General features: G+C 36.4%; 4 protein-coding genes and 1 non-coding gene across 8 annotated transcripts; 2 read left to right on the top strand and 3 right to left on the bottom strand.

Moving 5' to 3' along the window:
• Nucleotides 1-97: 97 nt before the first annotated feature.
• R74.8 (RING-type domain-containing protein) lies at nucleotides 98-2,034 on the bottom strand (the record flags this gene model as incomplete). Of its 2 annotated transcripts, NM_001027568.7 has the most annotated exons (8): nucleotides 321-337; nucleotides 381-420; nucleotides 473-592; nucleotides 642-1,258; nucleotides 1,308-1,470; nucleotides 1,520-1,786; nucleotides 1,839-1,951; nucleotides 1,997-2,006. In NM_001027568.7, the coding sequence occupies 8 exons, from the start codon at nucleotides 2,004-2,006 to the stop codon at nucleotides 321-323; spliced, it is 1,347 nt and encodes a 448-aa protein (NP_001022739.1). The 2 variants fall into 2 exon arrangements, with proteins under 2 accessions (NP_001022738.1, NP_001022739.1); NM_001027567.8 differs by having other exon boundaries at nucleotides 98-420; nucleotides 1,997-2,034.
• Nucleotides 2,035-2,497: 463 nt separating this feature from the next.
• Nucleotides 2,498-3,882, bottom strand: R74.7 (Putative tRNA (cytidine(32)/guanosine(34)-2'-O)-methyltransferase). Its single transcript, NM_065442.7, has 5 exons — nucleotides 3,753-3,882; nucleotides 3,523-3,704; nucleotides 2,963-3,453; nucleotides 2,795-2,909; nucleotides 2,498-2,737 (listed from the first exon to the last, which is right to left on the bottom strand). Exons 1-5 carry the CDS (start codon nucleotides 3,871-3,873, stop codon nucleotides 2,633-2,635), a joined length of 1,014 nt encoding a protein of 337 aa, NP_497843.1. The 5' UTR covers nucleotides 3,874-3,882; the 3' UTR covers nucleotides 2,498-2,632.
• A 206-nt stretch (nucleotides 3,883-4,088) lies between these two features.
• Nucleotides 4,089-6,058, top strand: pelo-1 (Protein pelota homolog). The gene is made up of 8 exons (NM_065441.6): nucleotides 4,089-4,164; nucleotides 4,225-4,321; nucleotides 4,373-4,601; nucleotides 4,645-4,775; nucleotides 4,825-4,926; nucleotides 4,974-5,183; nucleotides 5,236-5,315; nucleotides 5,682-6,058. The coding sequence occupies exons 1-8, from the start codon at nucleotides 4,124-4,126 to the stop codon at nucleotides 5,935-5,937; spliced, it is 1,146 nt and encodes a 381-aa protein (NP_497842.1). The 5' UTR covers nucleotides 4,089-4,123; the 3' UTR covers nucleotides 5,938-6,058.
• Nucleotides 6,049-11,026, bottom strand: asd-1 (RRM domain-containing protein; the record flags this gene model as incomplete). 3 transcript variants are annotated; one of them, NM_065440.6, is made up of 6 exons in its annotated part: nucleotides 6,051-6,697; nucleotides 7,261-7,698; nucleotides 7,990-8,137; nucleotides 8,187-8,326; nucleotides 9,196-9,442; nucleotides 10,984-11,026. In NM_065440.6, the coding sequence occupies 6 exons, from the start codon at nucleotides 11,011-11,013 to the stop codon at nucleotides 6,486-6,488; spliced, it is 1,215 nt and encodes a 404-aa protein (NP_497841.1). The 3 variants fall into 3 exon arrangements, with proteins under 3 accessions (NP_001379389.1, NP_497841.1, NP_001293646.1); NM_001393315.2 differs by lacking the exon at nucleotides 9,196-9,442 and having other exon boundaries at nucleotides 6,049-6,697; NM_001306717.3 differs by lacking the exon at nucleotides 10,984-11,026 and having other exon boundaries at nucleotides 6,486-6,697; nucleotides 9,196-9,397.
• Nucleotides 7,764-7,809, top strand: R74.9. The gene has a single exon (NR_052230.1). It is a non-coding gene; the product is annotated as an Unclassified non-coding RNA R74.9 (non-coding RNA).
• Nucleotides 11,027-11,576: the final 550 nt, after the last annotated feature.

Below are 11,576 nucleotides of genomic sequence, written 5' to 3'. Positions count from 1 at the left end.
AGGGATTGATGGCTTTTGCTGTTGTAACGGAAAGCGGTTCGTTTTCTCCACGATACTTCATATTTTAAAAGAGAAAATGCGAAAAAAGGAATGGAACACGTAACTGGGTGAGAGGGGGGAACAGTAGAATATATAAAAATACAACTCTTGGAAGTAAAAATTAATGACATTTTCTGTATTGCACATGATTTAAAATCGGCGATTTTGGTAGTTCTCTCGGCTCTGCTTCGGCTGATATGGAGGAGCCTTCCACGGTGTGATGTTCTCGATCGACTCCATCTTGACCCAATGGAGCTTCTGCTGCGCGTGCACGTCGAGAATTATTCCCTCACCGGAACTGGAAATATGGAATGATGACATATATGGGAGTGGGAAGTCACTCGAAATCCGATGGAGGAATTTATAGTCGGTGTCGTAGAGCTGGAAATAGAATATTTAAAATACTTTAGCTCACTTCATTCAAATTGCGAACCTTTATGGTGTGCCCCTTCGCGTCACCGATGAGAAGGTGACCATAAGTATCGAATTGCATTCCTGACACAAATTTGAATCCATTGTTATTTGCGAGCTGGTCCAGTGTCAGATCTTGCGTCCAAAAAAAAAACAAGAAAATTAATAGTTTTTGAAAGTTAGTAACTAACCGTCTCGATGATTCGAAGAACAGAGAACGACATCTTGTTCCAATCGGTATCGATGAGATTGCCGATGAGAACCGTGTTGTTTCCAAGGTCCGAAATCGCAACTTTCGAATTATGGGAAGCTATGAAACTAGGTGTTTTTGCTCCCATAATATCGAATCCTTTTCCTCCAACGTCTCTTTTGAAGATACGCAACCGTTTTGGGGCGGCAGCATGCGAGCATTCCAAAGATAAAACATTTCCTCCAAGTGAAATGGCCAATCCTCTCAGCTGACTTTTCATATTGTACAGAGGATCGCTGTGCGATGCAAACTGGTGCATGATTTCATCAACGAAATCGTAAATGTATATCACATGTTGATTGTTACCGGGGGCGCATAAGATAACAACGCTTTTTCCTTTCTCGAACACCGCCACCGCGGTTGGGTTTCTCAAATGTGGTCCTTCAAAAACTCGAACATCACTCTCAGCTACATTCATCAACAGCACCTTATTCAAATTCCGATCGCATATAATCCAATATTTTGACTTCTCATCATACGTAACTCCAAGCGGATATCCCAACTTTTCGTTATTGACAAGCTCGTCAACTGGAAACTTCTTCTTCCGGACCATCAAATCTGAAAGAAAACAGAACTCAGAAATTTATACATGAAATCGTCAACATACATTCACCACTATTCTTGATGAAGGACACGAAGTCAACCTGTGCCGCGTTCGAGCTAGCCGACAGAACCGTAGTGGCTGTAGTATCGATTGTTCTGTCCACGGTCTCGTTATTTTCAGAAAAACTTCCCATTTCGAGGCGATTAGTGATGAAAGCAACAGATGCCTGGAAATAAATAGAGTAAGGAAAGTCTGAATAACTAAAAACCGCTCACATTAATATTGCTGTTGGCAGAATTCTGCCGCGGCGGGACGATCACTTCTAAGGCCCTTCGATCTCTTTCTTCTTTTGCTCGTTCCTCATTTGCTCTCTGCTCTTCCTTTGCTTTCCTTTCTTCCTCTATCTGCTTCTCTCTGGCTTTCCGTGCTTCTTCTTCTTTTTCTTCTTGTCTCCGCTTCTCTTCTGCCTTCCGCTTTTCTTCAGCTTTCACAGCAACCCGATGAGATCGTACCTTCTCGATGTAGCCCGGAACAAGACTGATCTGAATAAATAAATAATAATAATAATAATGATTCCATAGCGGATTTCCTTACAAACTGTTCCAGATTGTCGAGCTGCTTATCCGTTGCCAGTACTCTCCCCGCCGGTGATGTTGCCACTTCCTTAAGGCACTCACATCGTTCATCTATCTCCGATTGATCAAGCCCTGGAAAATGAAAATTCAGAGATTAACGCGACTGAAATGACCTACCGGCTTCCATTTTACTGACGATATCGATGGAAGACGCGCTGAAAATATATTTTTGAAGTTGTGAAGAGAAAACAGAAGAGGTTTAGAGAAAAATGCGAGGGACAGAAGGAGGAAAGAAGAGAGTGACGGGTCCGATTCATTTTCCATTGAAAATGAGAAAAGGAAAGCAACATGAAATATTTGCGCACATGTTGTAACGCTGATTCATAACTCAAACTGAGAAAATGATGCCACATCTATTCTCCAAAATAAATATATTTTAAGGGTAAAATATTTTTCAAAATCGCGGGCAGTTTCGTGAAAAAAAAAAAACAACTTTAGGAATTGAATTCAAATTCAACAGTTTGGTGTGCAGGTTAGGGGTACTGTATCAATTTGATGTGCAGGTTAGGGATGAGTACTGTAGCTTCAAACTTTCAAACAAAGCTCCAAAATAAAATTATTTTTCATCTTTGACCTTCTACAAAATATAATTTCAAACATACAGAAATGAAATGATAAAAAATCGAATAATTCATTGTTGAGGGATCATGGAAATTGAAAACTTTAAAAACAAGCAAAACAAATACTAATAATGAGACTCGAAAAAAGTGAAAAAAAATCAATTAACTGACAATGAGAACAAAAATAACCAAATTATAGTTGAAATTTTTCAGCAGCTTTCTCCAATTCTTCTACGCTTGGAACATTCTCTGCTGGAGTCTTCTTCTGATCCTTTCCACGACTAAGTTCAGCTTTCAGCTTAAAAAATCAATTTCAAAAACTAAATATTTTGTTGTTACTTGAAGCTTGAAGTACCTGTCTGTTCAAATCTGCAGACATTTTTGCAAAAACTCCACTTTTCTTCTTATCGAGAGCTGCTTTGTAGGCAGGATCTGTTGGTGGCTGAACGACGTCTTTGAACTCGTATCGTCTGAAATTTTTGTTTTTTTTAAAATAAAATCTCCATAAAATAAATTTATTTACTTTTTCTGCTCTTCATCAATCTCTCCTTTGGGAAAACAAGCATCAATATCCAACGGATAAGACTTCTCGCTGTCCCATCCACTTAGATCGCCACAAGTCACGAATCCATCGATAATATCAGGTGAAATAGCAGAAGCATCAGTTGCGTCTAATGAAGTCTTTCCCATTGTTGGAACAAATCCCTCGGGCGGTGAATAGTCGAGACACAGGACAAAAGCTTCACAACTGGATTGACGGGAACTTCGTGGTTTGGCTAGATATACTTTTTTAAAATACTTCTTCATTTGTGCATAGAGAAGAGAGGAGTTTCGGGATCGGAAAATTTTCGCGAGAAAGTTGCCGCCTTCTTTGAGAACGTGACTTGTGATGTTGAAGGCAGCGAGGATTAGTTCGGCTTGCATGAATTCGTCCAGAGAATGAATTCCGGTTACATCTGGGGCTCCGTCGCAAATCACAATATCTGATTTTTCTCCGGAAAAGTGTTTGATGACCTGGAAAGTTTGTATTTTTAAGTTCTTGTTTCAGGTTTCAGAGAAGAATTTTCTATGCAAATAACTTACCTGATTAGCTGTATCAACGGAAGTAATATCTCCTTGAAGTTGAATAACTCCTGGAATCGGTGCCATCGGCTGAAGATCAATCGCAACAATTTTTGCCTCTTGATCTTCCTCGTATAACCTTTTCGATAGCACTTGTGACCAACTTCCAGGTGCTGCACACAAATCTACAGCTCGACGGACTCCTGGCATTTATTAACATTTATTAAGAACCATTCAGCTTATTTTATCACCTTTCAGAATCTGAAATTCATCATCAATCTGCATCAATTTGAATGCACTCCGTGCTCGCCATTTGTTCTCCTTTGCCAGACGATAGTAAATGTCCCTTTTGTCACGAGATGTTTTTCCCATTATTTAAAGCTGCAAAATGTTTCGTAAAATACATTTAAAGAATATATTCTATAATTGAAAAACATAATAATAAACTAAAATAAATAAAAAACAAAATTAATTTTTTGCAAAAGATTTTTTTCGCAACGACACTCCGGTGCATGTTGTTTACCGTAAATCTTGCCCAGTGTTTTCCAGTTATCTGAAATTTCGCAATTTTCTATTAATTCTCAAAGTATCATCGTTACATTGTTTGCCAATAAGTGAAAAAATGAAGCAATTTAAACGAGGAATCGAGAGGGATGGCACTGGGTAAGCTAAAACTTTATATATTAATTAAAAATACGTTTAATTAAACTTCATCTTTTGCAGATTCGTAGTTTTAATGGCGGAAGAGGCAGAGGATATGTGGCATATTTACAATTTAATTCGAATTGGTGATATCATAAAGGCTTCAACAATTCGAAAGGTAGACATTTATCTACAACGGAAATTTAATTTAAAAACTGTTCCTTTTCAGGTTGTCTCAGAAACTTCCACAGGAACTACATCCTCTCAGCGTGTTCATACAATGCTCACAGTTTCCGTCGAATCAATTGATTTTGATCCAGGAGCACAAGAACTTCATTTAAAAGGGCGAAACATTGAAGAAAACGACATAGTGAAACTTGGCGCTTACCATACAATCGATTTGGAGCCCAACAGAAAATTTACACTGCAAAAAACCGAATGGGACTCTATTGATTTAGGTGAGTCATTAAATTGTAAATGTCTTCAATAATAATGTTTCAGAACGACTAAACCTTGCATTGGATCCCGCTCAAGCTGCAGACGTGGCAGCTGTAGTGTTACACGAAGGACTTGCCAATGTTTGTCTCATAACTCCAGCCATGACGTTGACCAGAGCGAAAATTGACATGACTGTTCGTTTTTAGGGGTTTTTAGGGGACTCCAATTTTTATTTTTTTGCAGATTCCTAGGAAACGAAAAGGATTTACAAGTCAGCATGAAAAAGGTCTAGAAAAGTTTTACGAAGCAGTCAGTACGGCTTTCATGCGTCATGTTAATTTACAGGTTTGAAATTTACCTAAATTGAATTTTTTTTATTTGTATAATTTCAGGTAGTAAAATGTGTAATCGTGGCTAGCCGTGGATTTGTGAAAGACGCATTTATGCAGCATTTAATAGCACATGCAGATGCAAATGGGAAGAAATTTACAACGGAACAAAGGGCAAAATTCATGTTAACTCATTCTAGTAGTGGATTCAAACATGCATTGAAAGAAGTTTTAGAGACTCCTCAAGTTGCGTTGAGGTTAGCTGATACAAAGGTAAGTATTTAACTTGAAAATGTCAAAATCTATTGAAATAAAAAATTTGCAGGCGCAAGGAGAAGTCAAAGCGTTGAATCAATTTTTGGAATTAATGTCAACAGAACCTGATCGTGCATTTTATGGCTTCAAGTATGGTTTTTGCAAAGCTTTCCTATGAAAAATAATAATCGAAGAAAATATGTAAATTGGCCGGAAAACGTTTAAACTTTTTGTTGGAACTAACATATGTCGATTTCAGCTAGTGTACTCCCCGAGAAGACTGTGCAAATTGATTTGAGGCAATTTTCGCTAGTTCTTTCTCTGTTAATTACGATCATTAAAGATTTTCAACTGTAATTACAACGTTTTTCACTGAAAAAGCTATAAGTGAATCAAATTTTTGCCGGTATGAGTGTTAATATCAAAAATAATTAGTAAACTGGTGTAAACTCGACAGATTGTTGTGTTGGAGCTATTAAATTCGATAAAAACTACTAAAATTTCACAATTTTTCAGCCATGTGAATCGTGCAAATCAAGAGCTCGCCATCGAAACACTCCTTGTCGCTGATTCTCTATTCCGAGCCCAAGATATTGAGACACGACGAAAATACGTAAGACTTGTGGAAAGTGTTCGAGAACAGAACGGAAAAGTTCACATTTTCTCTTCAATGCACGTTTCTGGAGAACAACTCGCTCAGTTGACTGGATGTGCAGCTATTTTGAGATTTCCGATGCCTGATTTAGATGATGAGCCGATGGATGAAAATTGATTGTTTTTCTACATTTCTAGTTGTTTTTTTTTCTCTTTTTTTCTGAAAATGGGAATTTGTTTCGTTGTCCCTATTGCTCTGTACATTTTTTTTTGTTTTTTGAAATAAAAATTATTAAAACAATTTTTGTTCGAGAAAAAAAAGAAGATTGCACAGAAAAAGTAGAGAAAAATTGATAAAGCAACACCAAAAATTGAGAAAAGAGATGCATCGAGTGAGAGAGGGAGGGAAGATGAATTACAATCCGTAGCATACAATTTCAAAAGGTTAGAAAAATTAGTAAGAAAACAACTTATTACACAGAGTTCCGTGAGAATATTATGAATATCAAATAAAGCCAAATTGGGGACGGGATGGGGGTCATCAGAGTTTTTAATAGAGATTAAAATGTATTTTTTGTCTGGAAATGTTCTGGGAAAATATGTAAAATTACACATGAATTAATATGCGTCAGATGGGGCAATGGGGGAATGTGATGGATTATTCCGAGAATTGTGTAGAATTAAAATTACATTATTCGAAAATCCAGTGAGTATATAAACATAAAATTAATATGGAGCAAAACGTCGTTGAAGAGCAGCCGCAGCAGCAGCCGCTGGATGCAGAGCCTGTGAGTGATGATGGAAATTTGCTGGAACTGCTCCTTGCATTGATTGTTGTAAGTATTGCTCTCCAATTGAGCCTGCAGCGACTTGATTTTGTGATGATCCGGTGGTGGCTGTTGATGTTGGAATGCGCCCTGGCTGAGGAACACCTCGACCTGGAAAATTTCAGTTTTTAACGTTGGAAAAATTTTGGTTTTCCGATTTTTTTTTGTTAATTAAGGTAATTTCTCAACATGTTAGATTAAAATATAAACTAAAGTTTAGTTTTTATTTTTAGAAAAAAAAATCAAATTTTCAATAACTTTGGGTCATTTCTTAAGATTTTTCGGTTTACTCTGAAAAATCCAAAATTAAAAAAAAAACGTTCTCTCATCGAAAATCACAACTTTTTCGTTAAACCTAGTTTTCTTCTCCTTTTCGTACAATTTTCTAATTTTTTCCCGACGTTAACTTCGCAGATTTTTAGATTTTCAAAAAAAAAAACCGAAAATTTTCGTTTTTTACATTATAAAAATTGTAATTTATCAATTTTCAAACAAAAAAGTAAATATTTTTATCATCGAAATCAATAGCTATAAATAATCCATAGTTTTCTCCTTTCATTTATTTCAAATTTTTTCTCGATTTTTTAACGTTCAATTATTTTTGGAAAACATTAGAATTTTCAATAATTATTATTTCAAAAAAAAATCATTTCTCAATTTTTCGAAGAAATAACCTTGAGCAGCGGCAGCAGCAGCTTGAAGTTGCATTCTCTGTTGCTCAAATGCAATCAACGTGACCATTTGTGCTTGAGCAGCTTGTGCCTGTGCCTGAGCCATCGGATCCATTGCAAACTGTTGTTGATGTTGAATAAGCTGAGCCATCGATGTCGGTGGAGCCTGTGCTTGTGCCTGTTGCTGTTGTTGAAGACTTAAAAGGAATTGAGGATTCTGCATTTGTTGCTGTTGTTGTTGAGCAGCGAGCAGTGCCTGTTGATATTGAAGAGCTTGCAGTTGAGAGATGGCTGCTGCAGAAGTTGGTGGCATCATGAGTTGTTGATGACGTGGCACAAGGAATTGTTGAGCAAGAAGTTGCTGTTGCAGAAGAGCAGCACGTTGAATCTGTTGTTGTTGGGATATCAGAGCATTTTGAGCACTCATTGCGTCCACTCCAACTGAAATATTTTGAGATTGATATTCGAAAATGGAAAATCTCGGACCAAGGGTGTATATTTTTCGATTTGTGAAAAATCGAAAAATCAAAATTTTTTCGATTTTTCGAAAATAAGCTCCAAATTTTGATCCTTTTTCTTTTTAAAATTGTATGTTTTATTAAATACGATTAATATTGTAAACATAAAAAATTGGATTTTTTAATGTGTTCAGAAAACTTGGACAAAAATTTCGATGGCTCCTTTTTCCGATTTTCAATTTTTTCCAGAATCACGAAACACTATTTTCCTTACCTGACATCAAAGGCTTGGCCTTTTTATTGTGAACTCTCTGAGTAGCAAGATTCACTTCAACACGTCTCCCTTCAATCGTCGTTCCATTAAACTCGGCTCGAGCACGATCCGCATCATCTGGATTCTGCATTGTCACGAATCCAAATCCCTGGAATTTATTTATTAATTTTTTCTGAAAATGTTGTTTTAAAACAAACCTTAGAACCCCGTTCATTGAAGATAATCTCGACATCTACGACGGGCCCAACTTTTTCAAACATCGCAGTGAGATCTGGCTCACGATATTTGAACGGGATATTCGAGACGTGTAGGCGGCGTGGTCCATCTGTACTACTTGCTGAAAATATTTTTTCAAAAGTGTTCTTGGGATTTAAATGCCTAAAAAATTTTTTTAATATTATTTTTTTGATGATTTCCTTCTGTTTTTTTTTTCAAAAAAATTTCAAAAAAAAAAGAGAAATCAGAAGAAATTAATAAAAAACTAAAAAAGCAGTCAACCTTGGGGTGTGGGCAGTGTGCTTGTACGCATTCCAGAGGTTAATATATGTATGGCTAGACGAAAAAAAAGAAAACCACTATTGAAATTAAATAACTGCCACCGATATGAACATTATCCACAATTAAAATAGCACGCAATGATGTGTGTGCATTTATTTTAAATTATTATTACCTGGAACAATAAATTCTGAGAATTCGTATTTCGCAGGATAGTTGACGCGCAAAGTATCTCGTAGCGAAAACTACAGTAACCCTTTAAATTAATACTGTAGCGCTGGTGTCGATTTACGAGAATCATTTTAAATCGAAAAAATATTAAAAGAACACAAAAATGATAGAATAATTTGATATCGCTCCCACAGTTTGAACAGAAATTCATTTCGAAATCGTGCCCGTAAATCGACACCAGCGCTACAGTAGTCATTAAAGAATTACTGAAGTTATCGCTACGAGATATTTTGCTCGTCAAATATGTGGTGCAGTACGCATTCTCCGAATTCAAAGTTCCCGTAAATTATTTATTTTTTTCGCTCATTGCACACACATCATTGGGCACTTTTCATGCATTTCTCTGGTTTTGTTTAATAAAAAAATAGAACACAAATCTCTCTCAAGTCTTCCACGAAGACGTGCATTATCAAATAAGCTCTCTCTTTTTAATGCTAAAAAACGTAGGAAGAATAGAGAAGAACATTAGGAGTCTCTTACAGCTAGTGCTGCGATCATTCGGAGCCACTGGTCCAATCGTCAGTGGCTGCTGTTGCTTCTGTTGAGTTGGTGGTGGTAGTGGTTGCTGCTGCAGCTGTTCCGTTGATCCTCCAGATGTTTGAGATTGTGGAGCCTCTGGAGAGGATCCGATTTGATGTGGTCGGAGCACAGCGGCGGCAGCTCCATTTTGAGCAGCTACCATTTGCTGCTGGAGAGCCACTTTATAGTCGAAATCGTTTAATTTTTCCTGAAAACGGTAAAAGCAATGTCATTCACTGGGGAGGGAGCTCATGCGGTTTTGTCGACGAGGGGATGAGGAAGAATGATCTCCTGTTTCGTGCGGAATATGACGTCATCTGAATGATTGGTTGAACATGGATGATAGATGTAGACATTATTATTATTAAATGAAATCGGTTAGAAATGAAAGATTGAAAGAAAATTGGTTGAAATATATAGTAATCCTAGGGTATATTTAAAAAATGGAACCTGATAATATTTATGATTTTTTATGGAGAAAAAAAAATATAGAGATAGGAGTTGTCATCCAAAAATATGTTTCAAAAATTCTTGTGAGAAAAACCAGGTCTCGACGCGACCGAAAAGAACGCAGGGTATTTGGGGTACTGTAATTTCTCGCAATTTTCAAAGATGAATTATTTATTATGGGGGCGCAAATATTGCCCATTTCGAAATTGACGCCAATTTTAAACGCTCCGCCCCCAAACTATGGGTCTTATTAGGAATTTGGCGGAAAAACCATAAATTCAGACTTTCTAAATCGATAATTGAAAAAAGAGAAAAAGTACTTGAAAATTGGCGAAACTAATTCAAACATTTGAATTAACTATTTTGCCGCCAAAACGAAGCGAATATTTTTCTGCCTCCCAATAATATTAAAATTTCAATAGGGGGTTTTCACAATCCAGCAGTTTTTTATTCCAAAAAGCCATTTAAATGGACACAAAAGCGAGAAACATTGCATGCAATTTCATAAATTAGACTATCATGGGAAAGTAATTTTATTCTGCCTCAGATGTTCAATTGACTTTTTATTCAAATTTCGTAGATTCAATTTTCCTGACTAAAAATCCACATGCAAAATATTTATATATATATACCAGGTTCCATTTAACCATATTACAATTAGACACCTAGCGTGATTTGATTAGTATAAAAATGAAATTAAAAACTAGAAAATAAAATAAAAAACTGTGTTTCACTAAATACATTCAACCAGTGTATGTGTGTAGGTGTACGTGTGGGTGTATATCATTTCATCATCATCATCCATGCACAAAAAACCATTGAGAATTTGTTATTTGGAACAGATATTGGTTTTTTTTTCGAAAAAAAAAGATTTCTCCAATATTTTCCAGTCTTTTGCCACGTGGCAATGATAAGCTAGAGAGGGGCGTTTGGAAGAGGAGCAGACATTGGTTATTCAAACTGAAATTTCATTCACTAATTGGGTCTCGAGTGGAAAACTAGTGCACTTCCACTCGAGACCCAACTCGCGAAAAGATATAGATCGAAATTATAAGAAAGGCCACAAAACCGCATGCGCCGCTAGCCACGGAAGAAAAATGAGAGATACTTATAATATATATATATACTTGTTCAGAATATATATAATACCGGTGCAAACACCACAAAAATCAATGTTTTGGTTAAAATTATGTGCATAATATGGAAAAGATGAGGGGAGCGCTGGAAGAGAAAATAAAACGCTCGATGTTTTGTTTTTTTTAGTTGGAGAAGAAAATACCTGAAATTATATTGACTCACCACTGTTATTATTTCAGCCGCCGTTGTCATTTGTAGAGAAGATCTGGAACAACAAATATTTGGAAAAGCTTTTTTTTTTCGAAAAGATAGATTTTGAAGGAAGAAAAAAGCTTTAAAAAATCGATTGAGATTTCAAGAAAATATGTGGATTTTTCAAAATAAAAATATGTGCCCAAATGAACGAAAATTTGAGACTTTTAGTCAGTTTCTCAAAAAAAAACTGTATGACTGTTCAAAAATTTCGAAGCATACTTTTCCTTACAGCAGCTGAAATACAGCGACATGTAAAAATTGGAATTTTTGCAATTTTTTCGAAATTTTGAACATTTTTTTGGGAAGTCTCATTATAAGATTCGCTCAGTTGGGCACATTTAGAAATGAATTCCTAAAACAAAATGTACAAACCAAAGCTACTCGTAAAGAAAAACTGAAGTAACATCGGGAAAAAACCCGCTAAAAATGGATAGGAAGGATGATAGAGAATTAGAGAAAAAGAGCGATACACGCGCAACGAGCAGCTCACGAGGAGGCGGGTAACACAGAGGAATGTGGTGGCCTGGGTAAAGCTAGGCCATTGGATCCTGTGCAAAGAT

The sequence above is a fragment of the Caenorhabditis elegans genome, chromosome III, assembly GCF_000002985.6.
Source record: "Caenorhabditis elegans chromosome III".
Lineage (NCBI taxonomy): Eukaryota > Metazoa > Nematoda > Chromadorea > Rhabditida > Rhabditidae > Caenorhabditis > Caenorhabditis elegans.
The sequence above is the reverse complement of the archived record's forward strand: the minus strand, read 5'-3'. Positions and strand labels throughout refer to the sequence as shown.

Coding starts and splice junctions, on each gene's coding strand:
- R74.7 (NM_065442.7), bottom strand. CDS start 3,873: ATGGGAAAAACATCTCGTGACAAAAGGGACATTTACTATCGTCTGGCA. Junction 3,454..3,522: donor CCGTTGATACAGCTAATCAG/GTAAGTTATTTG, acceptor CAAACTTTCCAG/GTCATCAAACACTTTTCCGG. Junction 2,910..2,962: donor ATTGATGAAGAGCAGAAAAA/GTAAATAAATTT, acceptor CAAAAATTTCAG/ACGATACGAGTTCAAAGACG.
- pelo-1 (NM_065441.6), top strand. CDS start 4,124: ATGAAGCAATTTAAACGAGGAATCGAGAGGGATGGCACTGG. Junction 4,602..4,644: donor ATGGGACTCTATTGATTTAG/GTGAGTCATTAA, acceptor ATAATGTTTCAG/AACGACTAAACCTTGCATTG. Junction 5,316..5,681: donor CGTGCATTTTATGGCTTCAA/GTATGGTTTTTG, acceptor ACAATTTTTCAG/CCATGTGAATCGTGCAAATC.